This window comes from Corella eumyota, chromosome 7, assembly GCF_963082875.1.
Source record: "Corella eumyota chromosome 7, kaCorEumy4.1, whole genome shotgun sequence".
Taxonomy (NCBI): Eukaryota; Metazoa; Chordata; class Ascidiacea; order Phlebobranchia; family Corellidae; genus Corella; species Corella eumyota.
The window spans coordinates 4232353-4247258 of record NC_137496.1 but is presented as its reverse complement, the minus strand read 5'-3'; the positions used below and the strand labels follow the sequence as shown (position 1 = coordinate 4247258).

Sequence of the window (14906 nt, the reverse complement as noted above, 5' to 3'; positions counted from 1 at the left end):
TTTTGCCTTTATTTTTATGGTTTAAATAAAGGGAATTTCCCATGTAACACGTGGTGCAAAAACGAAATTTAAAATTACAAACCAAACTGTAAAAAACTTTAGATAATAGTTTATTTAAAATGACTGACGAAGTTTTAGATATTGAAAATCAACCAATTGTATTCAATCCACCCTTATATATACAAAGATACAATGAAGTTATTCGGATTTGTTCAGAAATAAGGCCCAAAAAGGTAAACTTTTTATGTCGTTTTTAAATTTAAAAATATAAAGTTACAGCACAATTAAATTTTGCCAATTAGGTTGCCGATTTCGGGTGTGCAGAATGTAAATTAATACAACTTCTCAAAAGAGAGAGTTACATAGAAGAATTATACGGGGTTGATATTAACAAATCAATTCTAGAAATGAGCTCACTAAAAATTGAGCCATTTTCGTTTGATTATATCAACCCCAGGTCAAATCCACTTGTAATTAAATTACTGGAGGTAAAGTACAACATTCCATTTCCACTGTTATATAATATATGCCTTATAACTAAACTAATAAAAAATACATTTTAGGGGTCTGTTTTAGAGCATGACATTCGTTTAAACAATTTCGAAATGATTTTATGCATAGAAATTATAGAGCACTTACTTGCCACAGATGTTCCCATTTTTACTCAAAATCTGTTTGGTTCTTTGCAGCCCAATCATGCAGTAATATCAACACCAAATGCAGATTTCAATATCTTGTTTAATTTTAAACCTACTCAGAAATATAGGCATTGGGATCATAAATTTGAATGGACTCGATTTGAATTCCAGTCTTGGTGTAATGCTGTATGTAAGGAATACGGGTATAATGTTAAGTATATAGGGATTGGTGAGGCACCTAGGAATGCAAAGGATTTTGGTTGTTGCACCCAGATGGCTTTGTTTACAAAAATACCTGGAAATACTGCTAGTACATTTGTTGGTAAGGATCTATACAAAGTCATTGCAGAATGCATACACCCTTTTAAAAGCGACAAAGACAAATTGAAAGAAAAAATTATGTTCTCTTTTAATCAAGCTGTTGAAACAATTATTCAAAAATGCATTAAAGTTTTAGAAGAAAACAATTTAGCAAACCAGCTTTCTGCAAATAATTTTAACATCACAAAATCTCAAAATAACAACAGATCTATAAAAAAACATTTCAAAATTTCTCCTGGTCAATTTGAAAATATAGATCCTCAAAAAACTGAAAACTTTCAAGAGTGTAATACTTACAACCATAAAATATACGCTGTTGTAGTTTTACCACTTTCAAGCACATACACATTTGCATCTCGAATACAAGATTTTTATGTAAAGCCTAAATTAGAATACAAAGACAATATGCAATTTCAGGATGTTATTATTGAAGACTGCTCTAAGGTCTATCAGACATATAATTTGACTATAGAGAATGCTGTCTATAAGCTATGTCACTCTGACATTAATAGTAGCCATGATTTTGAAAATTTATTAGATTCAAGCACAATTTATGTCAATGAAAATAAGTTTAAGATACCGATACAGTGTATTATACAGCAGGAAATAATAAAGGATTTGCCAGTTAACAATGAAGCAATAATGTGAGTTATATATATATTTTAAATTATTTTAATGATTTTAAATGTTGTTTTAAATATTTTTAGCAATTGTCTTAAAGAAAAAGACATGGAAAAAAACAATACCAGATTGACCTATGATTGCAAATTTGTTGAAGTAAAAAGATATTGCGACAATGAAAGGTATATATAACCAAAAGACCTATCTATTCCACATTTATTATTTATCCTTGATATAGGTAGGTCGACTTCGCGAACATAGAGTAACTCGAATTGCCTTTGGCAGTTTGGGACATTATAGATTATAATTGCCCGCTAATTATAAGCTGCTGATTAAGTGTAAGCTCAGCAGAAGTTTATACTGCTTGTAGCAACTTTTTCAAAGAGGATACAGCATGAGAGCAGTGGGGATCAAACCCAGCCCAGGACCTTACATTATTATAAAATATAGATATATATAGCCTATATATAAATTACTAAATGAATTCAACTTTGGTTCTGTTTAAACTACTACACTGGCCCTTTAAGCTCATAGCTAGAAGCAAACTGAATTCCCTTTGGTTATATTTATTAATTGTTTTTTTAGTGTTTCAAGTTGTACATCCAAGTTTTCAAGTTCTCCAGAACCTTCAACTTATTATTGTGGCATGTCTGACTTTAATGAAGAAAACTGGGACAGCGATTAAGATTAAAAAGTAAATTTATTAATGCACTTTGTAATTGGAACAAGTATTTTAAAAATCGACGCAAAGTTATGTTAAAAATATGCCCAAGACTGATTTTGTAAGCTTAAAAATAATTATCATTTCGCAACCTTAAAGATATATAAAAGTTCCTTAAATTTTACAATATATATGGAACTATAAATGGAAGATCAAAAAACACTATACGATATGATAATATAAAAAAGCTCTATTTAAAAAATTACAATAAATTAAGATTGGTAGTATATATATATAAATAAATTATTAAGTGTTTTATTAATAAAATTGCATAGAAATTAATGTACTCTAAACACTAAACTTTATTGTTTATAGGATTATCAAAGTTTTGAAAGTTTCCATTTATCCCCCTCCTTGCAAACTTTATTGTCCTTTTCTAGTTTGTCTAAATGGTGTATAACATTGCCCAATGCCTTGGGGATCAAGAACTTTTCGAGATCTTTGTACATCTCACTAACCATGTCCATGCCAGAAAGCACACCCTGCTTTTCGGTTAGTAAGTCCAAAATTTGCTGTTCCCTTTCATTTCGATGGTCGATGTAGTACTGTATCATCGTGGTAGGGTCTTTTCTTACCTTACCATGTGCGGGGTACATTATTGTAGGGTTTAAATCAATTAAAAGTTGCAAGGATTTCATGTAAGTCTGTAGGTCCTCAAACACAGCAGTGCCCTCGCCCAGAACACAATCGCCAGAAAACAAAGCATTTTCTTCTTGAAGCAACAAGCAAATATGATCCAAAGTATGTCCAGGAGTGTGTAGTACCTTTAACGTTGCACCCTCTGTGGATATTATTTCATTATCCTTAAGGTCTGTATACGATAGGTCAGTTCCAAAGGGGTGCTCTTTTTCTTTGAGCGGAAATTTTAATAAAGGGACGACTTTATTGTCTAAAATGTCATGAAGTATGTTAGCAATTCCACCAACATGATCATAATGCCAGTGAGTTAGGATTATTCTGTCAATTGATATCCGGTATGTATGTAGGACCAGTTTTAAATTGTCAATATACTCGGGAACATTTGGGTTGCCTGTGTCAATTAGAATTCTTTTTTCTCCGTTTCCGATTAGGTAAGTATTTGTTCCTTGCAACGTCATCGGAGATGGATTGCATCCCAGAATTCTAATCACTCGTGAAGATAGTTGTTCGATTTTAGGAATTATCGACAACATTTTGTTAAATTAATTACCTAATACCTTTACATCAAAGGTTTTTTTATTCTGAAATTAGAATGAGTAATATAATAGATTGCACTTGAAGAGTTTTAATTAAAAATTGCATCAACAACAAATAAGTAAAAAATCATGGAATAAAATACAGCACATAAATTTAACTATTTTTGAGTAAGACAAAATTTAAATAATCATTTTAACATTTTTTATTAAAATTTAATTTAGTTTAGTATATACATGGTCAATTAACTAAAATTTTGACTGGCAATTATCATATTTATTATGTAGATTGCATTAAGTAATTCATTTTCTAGTCATGAATTAGTACCATGAGGCATAAGTTAAAAAATATGTTACTTTTGATGTATTATTGTTAAGATGGAATGGTTAATACTCCAGTGGGTTTTAGAACTTCTATACCACCTTGTAGTACGCAAACGCCTTTTGTTCCTACAGAAATAAGCTGTGTAGCTACTTCTTTTTCTTGGCGGGTCGTATAATTTCCAATCAAGACAACAACCTTGGGTAACTTTTGTTGAATCGTCTGTATCAGAAGCGGGAACGTTTTGGGGCCTGTGTGGTTAAAACTATCAGGCACTGCTCCTCTACTGAACTCATCAGCCGAGCGCGTGTCAATGATAAAAATCTTAGGTTTGCTCTGTTTTGTGCTTTTGGCTGGTGTCTTGGAGTTTTGTAAGCCTTGTAGCTCACACAGTTGGATCAGGTCACCAGCTGATATTCTGCAGCACACTTCTTGTTTAAGTTCATCAAGTGTTAGCGATTGGATTGACAATTCACTTGAAGGCAAAGCGTTGTAATCATCAGTGTAATATGTTGGTTTTGATTTAGTTTGTTTTGTGGGTTCATGTTGAGCATGAACCCTAAATGTTGAGCTTTTTGGCGTCTGACAGAATATGTTTATCGATTTCTGGACCACTGCATCTATGTCAATTTCCGGGAGATCGGAGAATAATAAAATGCATTCGTTAAAATCACATTCCAATAACTGTGAGCGCAGTTGGTGTAGAATTCCCAAACCAATGCAAAGGGGAAAAGAAGAGTTGCCTAGAATTAAAGTGTCCCATAAGTGAACGATTTTGTGTAAGGGAAACACGTGCGCGAACATAGTCAAAAACCAAGGAATTGCATAGAGATCAGGTATAAATCCAATTTCATTCATATGACTTGAAAGTATGGGGTCGTGGAATGAAAGTAAATGAGAAAATACAAGTAGATATTCCCTGATCACCGCCGAGTTGTCCTTGAGGAAGAAATTATGCAAGTACTTATCTATAAAAGCTGTCATACATGCAAATGCTACAGGTTCATTATTAAAATTCAAATGTACCAACACCGCACACAGGGAATCTAAACCCTGCCAATATGTTAAGTTGGGCCTGTATGCTAACCATGCTTTTAATACCCTTCGCAACTTTTTGTGAGCAGTAGGAGAGGACAGAATTCTATCATATTGATGACATCGTGGAATATCAACAGCAATCTGTCTGTCTGTGACAGTCGGCGTTTCTTTATCGAGACTTAAATATAATTCTTCTATATTGCCTTTGACGTCTAGCAACCCAGCCCATACTTGCCCTCTATAATATGGTGGTATGTCGATTTTTGATTCACTCCATAGTTTTTCATGCAAATATGGAAACCCAATTAACAGCCTTTTAAATAGAGCAATTCGACTAGCTTGGTAATCAAAGTCATGCTGTTTAATAAGTGTTGGTAACTTAGAAGCCTCATGTCTTGGCTCTATAGTGTCACACTGGCTATCTGGCTCAAGTAGTGGATAAATATGGCTTGGATTTTCATCATTAATCTCGATCAGCCGTTTCTCGATTGTGTCGAGCGGCAAAATTGTTACCTCCGGATTGAATAAAGATTCCGGGGAAGCTGGAAGGCCGATAACATCGCCATCGTGTGATACAAATTTGGGGAGCTTAAAAATTGATGGTGTAGTTTCTGTTGATTTTGTGGATAGAATATCACCGCCCGCTAAATTCCACAAATGCCAAATTTCGGCTGAATCAAAAGAGTCTAATGGAGTTTCATCCACGAGGCCGTTTCCGTTCATGTTTTCGTGACTTTCAGATTCTTTTACTTCAATCCCAAAGCAGCTTTTGACATTCAGAAATTCAGACGGAGTCAAACGATCTTCCTGGTTAGCCTGTAGTCCTAGTTGAAGGATTTTTTCGAGTTTTAGCGAGGTTTCAGAATTAAATTTACCTTCTGGGTTGTTTTTGCTCAAATATCCTTCAAGTTTGAGTATTATTTCTCCCGAGTTATGGAGCATACAAAAGCCAAGAATATTTAAAATTATTTCTTCGTAAGGTAAATCCTTCCATATAATTTGTCTGTGTACCATTTCAAAAATGATCATACAAAACGGCCATGTGTCAGATTTTGGACTTATCCAATGTAAATCTTGGTCTTCGACATATGTTTTGAGGATTTGTTCTGGGGATAGGTACTTGACGTTTCCTATTGGACTGTCAATAAGCTTTCCCCCATCTGTCATATGATTTAGGCCAAATCCAAATAATTTTGGCTCGTTGTTTGAATCTAAGTAGATGTTAGAAGGATCCAAATTCTGGTGGACTATATCTTTGCTGTTTAAATAATCAAGGCCTTTCAAAATTCCATGGGATATTTTTAAACACTGTTTATGCCATTCTGGAACCGAGCACTCCATAGGCATTGCTATACGATCGAGCACTGTCTCTTTATAGCATTCTGACACACAAAATATTCTGCCATGTTTTTCTGTTTTAAAATCCACGTAGCGACACAAATTTTCGTGCTTTAAAGAAGTCAAGATCTGGGCTTGGCCGAGTATTTTTACAGAGTTGGGTGTAAGTGGTAATCCATTTGTTCCGCATTCGTTATGTGGAATCGAGGAGGCAACAAATGACATATAACCTAAAATAACCTTTGGCATTTTGATCCTATTATGATGCACCTACATATACAAAAACAAAATGGTTAAACATACTTTAAAAATACAATTTATTTGTGTTAATATACCACACCATTATTTTAACAGTAATTTTGTACAAAAAACAAAACCAAAATATAAAAAGTTAGCATCGTTTACTATGATTTTCTACAGTTTGTGATTACAATGTACAAATGTGACCAGCAAAAACTACTTTTAAAAAAATTAGACACTTAAACACAATACAAAAAAGGGACTGTATAAGAAACTATTGAGTAGCCCTTTAAAACCAAGTAACTGCATTTGTTTCACCACAATTTAAACTTTAAAACAATTGAATGAAAACATAATGTAGTATTACCAAAATTGCACAACTATTTTAACTGCATTCATAATTATACATTGAAGAAAATTAAACAATTATATATATACAAGATTAAATTATATATTTTAAGTAAACTAATTGAGAGTTTGTACTTCGAATTGTAAATTGCACGAATTAATTTCATTAATGCAATTAGTTACATTTTGAAATTCTTATTAGTTATTTTAAATTAGTAACTTTAAATAGAATTGCACTTATTCAGATAAACGATTGAAATATTTAGCTTACACAAAAAAGAATGTTTCTAAACATATTAAAAAACATAAACACATAATGCACCACAACTTTTAAACCAAATAATAAAAATTATGCTTTAATCAATAAAAAGGTTTTAACAGAGTTTAGTTTTCTTCTTCCAGTTCATCTTCGTACTCGGGATCATGGAATTTTTCCTTTTTGTGATACTCGAATGTCGAGCTTGCCAAGTCGACTTCGATTGGAAAGACGTCGGCGGTTTGCATCTGTTCGTAGCACACACTGTGGTATTCAGACACAGCCGACACGAACTTCTGAAGTTGGAAGACGATATCTTGAACATGTTTGTTGTCCAGAAGCTCTAACTTTTCCATGACATCTTTTCTGAGCCTTGCAAAGTGAGCACGCGCTTCTTGGCGACATCTTAGGACTAATCGGTATTCGTAATTCCCGGTTTCGACTCTGTAAAGAGGTTCTTGTAATGCTGCATAACTGTATTCTTCGTCATCCATTTCCTTGACTTTCAGGCAATAAGAAAGATACTCAAACTTTACATCAGCGTACTTTTTAATGGTCAACTTCGTGTCTGGTATTGCCTTGTTAAGGTATGTGTTAAGATCATTTAACATCGGTTTTAGTGTCTTCATCATTTTGAATCCAGACTTTTCAAATTCTCTGTGAGCATTAGCAAACTTTCTAAACGCTGCACTGCTGTTTCCATGCGGCTCTCTCACGCTTATGATCGCAAAAATCTCGCCAAACTCACGATGGCATTTACAAAGGTTAAAATAAGCCTTTAACAGCTTTTTAACATGTTGCATTAACCCATTGTACACTCCGCCTGTTCTTTCCATATCCTGTAGCCTTTTAATTAAGAAATCATTGCACAAGATGGCACGACTTAGTCCTAGTGCATCTGCTGTTCCAGAGTCCATTTGTTCGACAAGCCGGTGTTTTAACTTTTTTAAAACAATATCCAGCGTTTTTCCCTGCTTTGGATCAGCATGCAGCTTATTGTAGTTGATCTTTACATCGCCTTTTATTGCTTGAATAGTCTTGGCAAGCTGTACTTTTGTCAAACCTTTAACACTTTGTGAATTTATGGAGACAATTTCATCCCCAGCTGCCAAAGCGCCATCTTTTGCTGCCGGAGTGTTATCGAAGACTTGGACAATATACAAACATGGACAGAGCGGAGCACCACCCCCAATACTTATTCCAATCAAGTTCTGCTTGTCTTTGGTAAGCTTGACTGTCCCTGACATGGTAGTCATGCCCATTTTATCTTCTTCTATTCCCCAATCTTCCATTTTCGTTATATTGTGTTTATAAAAATTACAAACAGCCCTACCTGCCTACTCTGCTAGAACGTACTACCGTTAATATATCAGTAAACGAGTACCCAAGCAGCTGAAACAGTGAAGCAATGTTAAAATTTGTTAAATTCTGGTATTGGTAATATAAAAGTATTAAAAAATAGAACAGAATAATAAAAAAATGACACATAACAAATATAAAATATTGATTTGTAATTAAGCCATAAAGATGATATAATATCTGTCACATTTTTTGTCGACGCATGTTTCGGTTACAACTGTTGTTGCTACTCGTAAATTTTTCGATTTTTGTAGGCTTGGCTTAGGCTAAACATTTCCTTTTTATTTAGTTTTAAAACGTTTGGCCTTTAAAAAGTAAGTAAGGTGTTGTATATTGTAAGTTTTAAATATATAATAAAAATAAAATGTCGAGTCGCGGTAAAGCTGGTTCAAGTGGTCGAAGGAAAATGAGATCTGCTGCTGTAGCCGGTACAGTTGGAGGTAAAATTACAGATTTTGTACCATTTTATGTATTAATTTTTCTAATACCCAATCTTACTGTAACTTGATGTTTACAATACTATAACAGCTAAGTCAAGAAGAAGGCCACCACCCAAAAACAACTCAAAACCGTTGCTGATTGGCCTAGCAGCACTTTTGCTAATTTCGGCGATAGTTGCTATAGCAGTAGGTAGGTTAACTATAATAGATAGAAACCCTTAAATAATAGTGCAACAATATAGTTACAAAAATAAGTGCACAGTTAAGTAAATGGTTACTTATTAAAGTTTAAAGCTGCCCAACAAATGCTGTAAAATCAAACCTACCTATAGCCTTCTATTGACTTTTAAATGCCGTACTAACTTGATTGTGTGCTAGTGTTTAGTGGCGGGTCGACTGACTTCGAAGTTAGTCAGGAGCAATTTAGTGGAGATATTCAGTTAGAAGACTCAGACGAAGAACTCATAGAATGGGACGACGAACTTGGCGACTTGAATTCGCCGAAAGCTATGGCACTCGTCGCAAAAATCAAACCCCAGGCAAGGACAACGCTAATATGTATTAAAGTATTAAGTCATTTTCGAACTTTTTTTTAATTTTTTAGCTGACTTCAGCAATGGAGTCTGAAGGGTTTAGTTTAGATGACGTACAAATTACGTCACTGACTCCTGACGAACCGAAGGATATTACGAGAATCGAGCAAGTGGATAGCAGCACTTCTTCCGAAGGTCGAATATGGGGAAGAAGTAGAAACTGGAACAAATACCAACAAATAACGGTAATTATACTGCACTAACCAACGGCGAAGCGCAGCAAGTTATGCCTGGATATTAACCCTTGGGGTCTAGTGTTCGAATCCCATTGCTCTTTGGTTAATCATAAAAAATTTAAAAAAAATTTTTTTAGTACAAAAACATTCGACCAGTTAATATCAAGTACAAGACGTTTGGAAAGCCTTCTAAAAACGCTGCTGTAATGGGAAGCGTTCATACGGCCGATACTTGGAAAAAGGTAGGCAGTGCAATTTCAACCAGAATGCGAAGTACTGGGTATAGGACCACTGTCAAGTCAATAGAACGTGAGTGTACAAATTTTATTTCGTTCGGTGTATATATAGACCGACAGCATGGTGTAGTGGTCAGAACACTTAAGTCTGTACTACACGTAGTCTTGTGTTCAATCCCCACTGTTTTCATTTTGTAGTGCCCTTGAGTAAGGCGTTATAAACGGTATATTCTTCTGCTAAGCAACACTTAATCAGCCACTATTAATTAGCGGTAAATTATAAACAAAAGTATCCCAAACTAACAAAATCAACTCAAGATTTGCTCGGGGTAACTGATGTTACCTTATGTTTAGGACGACCTTTTCACATCGAGGATGAATGAATGTAAAAAAAAAATAGTTTAAATGTAGGTTAAATTATTTTTTTAGCGCAAGAAGATTTTGTTAACTCAGTATACAAAGAAATTCAAGCCAGCCCACAAGCAATTACAACAGTCTCTCCTCCCAAAATGGACGGTATACTAAAATTTACACGAAAATAAAATAAACTAAATGAAAAATTTACAGTTTAACTTAATTCTTTAATTTCAGTTCGAAAAATCACCAAATGCAACCCTATGAACAGTGTGGAGAACATAGATAACTCCGAAAACGATATATTTGAGTGTACGACAACTTGTAAGGAAGATCCACGGTCTGTTTTTATATACGGGGGACATGAAGATATATTTAACTCCTTTACTAGAACTTGTACGGCTGCCTACGCAGCCGGCTTTATCAACGTAAGTAAATCGGAAAAAAAAATTGCGAGGCTAAGTTTTTGCTTTTTTATTTATTTATTTATTATTTTTAAATTGATGTATTCTCAATGTTGAAGGTCGACTTCACGACTCTAACATAGAGTAACATTAGTTACTCTGACCCAGTCTCGAGTTGCCTTTGGCAGTTTGGAATACTATAAATCACAATTTATTGATAATTAAGCTGCTGACAAAGTGTTGGCTCAGCAGAAGTTTATACCGAAATAGCCCCTAACTTAAGAGCGCTACAGCATAAGAGCAGTAGCGATTGAACCAGGGACCTCAAAGTTCTGACCACCACACCACCCTGCCATTATTGTCTGATTATCAATTTGCAAATTTTTTTTTCTTACGTTACGTTTACTCAAGTAAGAATTAAACCAAGACTTCATATTGCAATGCCGGGTTCCTTACATCAGTTTCTCACGTCTTTAGTTTATTGCTACGTTAGTTTATGTATTAAAAGTATATGTTTTATAGGATGATGCCAAGGGTATGTTTCAAGTTATACCTCAAGGTATCGCATACAGTAAGAACCGCACGGAGTCGGAACCAATTCAAGGAGACTGGATCACTGTTGTTGAGGATCCTTGGCTGTCTACTTTGTTCAAAATTAAAAGTAAGGCCGATTTTACAGCCTAAACATAAGCAAAACAGGGTAAAAATTTTAATATTAAAAAAAATAATATAAAAATCTCCGGTTTGGGACGATAACAGCTTTTAAAGGTAATCCGCTACTTTTAATTTTTTTTAAGGTGTTGGCAGTGTAATTACCCCAACCGAACCCCCTCCACCTCCTAGGTTGGACGACGAACGGTTCGCCCCACTTTTTAGCGACCCCGTCAACATATGGGCGACCGAGACTAAAGTGGATACGCCATCCAGCGAGATTGGAAACGATAATACGATGATGGTAATTTACATGGATGTCTATGTTCCAATTTGGCCGAAAAAGCAAGCTGAGCCAGCGTAAGTCTTTATATTCGGATCAATGTATAAAAAGTCAGACGTTATGGCCTAATTATCGGGTAACTTTTAATACACACTCAGTCTATACCTTTCTTATGGTTTGCAATATTATTGATTTTGTGATACTGTCTGATTTTTAAGTTGTAATTCATTTTTTTGTGGTTAGAAAGGGTAGTTTCTATGTCGTATATAGCGCATTTCTTGACTACGCCCGTAGGCCGTTCAATACGGTCTAAGATAATTTAATCGAGAAAAATTTTGGCCTAGTCTTACGAAGGAGACTCAATAAAAAAAAGTTTCTACCTAAATTTGCATTTTTTAATTGAATATGATTTTCAGTGCCTATTATCGTGGGGATTCAGCAGACGCGGAAACCTATAGAAAAGACGTTGTCGGAACTGTAAGTTGTTATATATGGTACCAAAATAACAAAATCCTGTTTTAATATAACTTTTTTTTGTTTAGATTCTGTTACAGTTGAAGAATTTCGGTTTTCAATCCGTAAAATACGAAGGATTTTTTCCGAGTTATGGTACAGAGGGAAGAATGGCTTTATACCTGACAATAAATGACGACGAAACGACATTTGTTCAGGTATATTCTAAAATTTTAAAAGTGCGAATAATATGGCTTTAGTACGGCTCGAACCCAAGCCCACTCGTACCCCGAGGTTATGGTCAGTTGACTACGCCACCAGACCTGATTTTAGGCTTATGTATTTTATTTTTAAATATTAATATATTTTTATATACAGACAATAGCTAAACTAAACGGACTTAGGTTTCAAGGTTTTGCTAAACAGATGATGCACGATATGGAACTTAATCAAAAACGACATCTTGGAAGCCTAAGATGTAAGTATATCTCAATGCCAGCAATTTAAGTGTAAAGTCAGTCCTATAAAGAAACTTGAATAACAGCCAGAACTTAGTTAGAGAAGTGACAAGATTTTTAATACTCATAATATACGCAGTGACCAAGAAAGGCAAGGAAGTTTTAGAGAAGGCAGGCTAATGAAAGATTAAGAGAGAATTTGGTTTACATTTTAAAAAGGAGAAGGCTAGTGTTTGAAACAAGCAATTTAATTTTGTTGTTCTGTTGTAACCCAATTAAATGTTAATACGTTGAAAATAAACTAAAGATCTAATTTTTAAGATTAGGAATATAGTTACAGGCGCAGTAGCGTGTATTTAATAGGAGCCACAAAATGTATATACGTGATATAATCTACATTCAAAATAATAATGTGTGCATACGAAAATCCCCTAGGGCTAAATTAACTACGATAAACGAACGCTGTATAGTTTTAGATTATAGTCTTTTTTTTCCATAGCTTTGACAATGTTGATTGGCAAGTTAGACTTTAAGTAATAATATAAGCCTAATGTAATCCAAATTTACTAAACGACAATGTCAGATGTAGATGAAGAAGTGTTTTTGTTAAAAGAAGGCGCTGAAGTAAAACAAAAACGGCAAAATCCTGGTATTTGTAGTCTATCAAATCTATTTGCAATAGGGTTTATATCTACCGTGGTATTCCTAGCAACGACATTCGACAGCATGCAACCAAGAACTGGAGGTAGATTTAAAATATGGAACTATAAAGACACTTCTTCTAAAAACAAAACAAATGCTACATCGTTAGATCAATGTGATAAAGCGACTCTTAAAGCTCAGTCTATGAATATTACCTACCCCGAAAAATACCATTTTAATTTTACTGAGGAAGACATAAAACACTTTAACAGTGGACCGGAATCGCACCACGCTACAAGTAAAAGTGTTATAAGCGATAATCAAGCAGTTATTCTGGTTTGGTGGCCTCCTTCCTATTTGGCTACTGCTCTGGAAAGAAATTTTGTTGGTGTGTGTGGTAATTGTAGACTTACTACGAATAGATCGTTGCTTGGACGAGCCACAGCAATTTTATTTGACAACGTTCCTGCAAGATACAATTTAAAGGACCTTCCTCCAACAAGGTAATAGCTAAATGCTTTGTCTTTTTTTAGGATATTTTTAGATAAAGAGAAAAGTGTTGTTGTCATAACATGGGATTACAAGCTAAAAGGGTTTGGGTTCGAGGCGTACTAATCCCACACTATTAGACTTGGCGTTTACAGATAGCTTAAACAAGTCTAGCACATTCTTTTACAATAAAATATATAATTTAACTTCTTAAGCTGTTTTGGAAAAGGGGAGAAGTGTGTATTACTAATTATCCGTCATGTTTTGTTAATTGTAGAAGGTCTGATCAGGCATATGTGCTATGGAACCGTGAAACGCCAGCAAAGATATACCACCTTCGCGATTTGATGTCAGGAACATACGACCACATGTTTAACTATACCATGTCGTTTCACAGCCACTCCGATTTTGTGTGGTCATTAGGTAATTTTCGATTTGCTCAGCTATCGTTGCCGAAGAAATATCGGGCCAACCCACAAGAATTTATAGATGAAGTCATTGCCCTAAAATCTAAAATGGCGATATGGGTTGTGAGTAATTGTGATCATACGCCAGGTGCTGTGGCAAGAAAGAAATACGCAGATAACTTAGTAGCACTTGGTTTAGATATTGATCTGTACGGAGGATGCTATAAACAGAGACTGGGTTTCGAAGAATTTAAAATAAGGTTAAAATACTATAAGTTTTATCTTGCTTTCGAAAACTCTTTACATTGCAAAGATTATGTAACAGAAAAATTTTGGTCTAACGGGTTAAAGTCCAACACTGTGCCTATAGTCTGGGGTCCAACAAAAGAAGATCTACAAGCTATAGCCCCACCAAACTCTTACATTCATACGGAGGACTTTAAAAGCCCCCAAGATTTAGTAAATTATTTAAATTATTTGGATAAAAACGAAGAAGAATATCGTAAGTATTTTGAATGGAGAAAAATACCGATTAGGAACGATATGCCTAAGCAAATGATACGAACGGGCTACCGAGCTGCTATTTGCAAAATGTGTAGGCAAATACAAGACAATCATGGAGTTCTACCAGTAAGAGTAGTTTCATCAGCGAAAAATTGGATTTTAAAACTGTGCCCTTTCTGTAGCACGTTTTAGATCACAAAATACTGTTTTGTTACGTTATAGTCTACTGTGCAATTTTAGTATTAAATATTAGCCAACTATTTTCAAGCAAGAGCTTTTGTAGCCAAATGTTTATGCATTGGAATTTTGGATAGGCTGAACTTGGAATTTGGGATAGGCTGAACTTATAGGCTAAAATAGATGCGGGGATAAAACGAATACTTGACTTTAATTTATTACCAAAATGCAATATTTATTTAATTTGATTGTTTTTTTTATATTT

General features: G+C 34.5%; 5 protein-coding genes across 6 annotated transcripts; 2 read left to right on the top strand and 3 right to left on the bottom strand.

The window, feature by feature from the left end:
* Window positions 1–114: 114 nt before the first annotated feature.
* On the top strand, window positions 115–3284 carry LOC145759730 (small RNA 2'-O-methyltransferase-like). Its single transcript, XM_082573577.1, has 6 exons — window positions 115–233; window positions 303–488; window positions 564–1603; window positions 1667–1762; window positions 2166–2274; window positions 2617–3284. The coding sequence occupies exons 1-5, from the start codon at window positions 120–122 to the stop codon at window positions 2263–2265; spliced, it is 1536 nt and encodes a 511-aa protein (XP_082429703.1). The 5' UTR covers window positions 115–119; the 3' UTR covers window positions 2266–2274; window positions 2617–3284.
* On the bottom strand, window positions 2284–3582 carry LOC145758967 (endoribonuclease LACTB2-like). Its single transcript, XM_082572668.1, has one exon. The coding sequence runs from the start codon at window positions 3471–3473 to the stop codon at window positions 2622–2624; it is 852 nt and encodes a 283-aa protein (XP_082428794.1). The 5' UTR covers window positions 3474–3582; the 3' UTR covers window positions 2284–2621.
* Window positions 3583–3628: 46 nt separating this feature from the next.
* LOC145758965 (TBC domain-containing protein kinase-like protein) lies at window positions 3629–6436 on the bottom strand. The gene has a single exon (XM_082572666.1). The coding sequence runs from the start codon at window positions 6418–6420 to the stop codon at window positions 3847–3849; it is 2574 nt and encodes an 857-aa protein (XP_082428792.1). The 5' UTR covers window positions 6421–6436; the 3' UTR covers window positions 3629–3846.
* A 5-nt stretch (window positions 6437–6441) lies between these two features.
* LOC145758966 (PRKCA-binding protein-like) lies at window positions 6442–8403 on the bottom strand. Its single transcript, XM_082572667.1, has one exon. It carries the CDS (start codon window positions 8305–8307, stop codon window positions 7144–7146), a length of 1164 nt encoding a protein of 387 aa, XP_082428793.1. The 5' UTR covers window positions 8308–8403; the 3' UTR covers window positions 6442–7143.
* A 4542-nt stretch (window positions 8404–12945) lies between these two features.
* Window positions 12946–14866, top strand: LOC145759513 (4-galactosyl-N-acetylglucosaminide 3-alpha-L-fucosyltransferase FUT6-like). 2 transcript variants are annotated; one of them, XM_082573353.1, is made up of 2 exons: window positions 12946–13567; window positions 13834–14866. In XM_082573353.1, exons 1-2 carry the CDS (start codon window positions 12999–13001, stop codon window positions 14654–14656), a joined length of 1392 nt encoding a protein of 463 aa, XP_082429479.1. In that variant the 5' UTR covers window positions 12946–12998; the 3' UTR covers window positions 14657–14866. The 2 variants fall into 2 exon arrangements, with proteins under 2 accessions (XP_082429479.1, XP_082429478.1); XM_082573352.1 differs by having other exon boundaries at window positions 13831–14866.
* The last annotated feature ends 40 nt before the right edge of the window (window positions 14867–14906 follow it).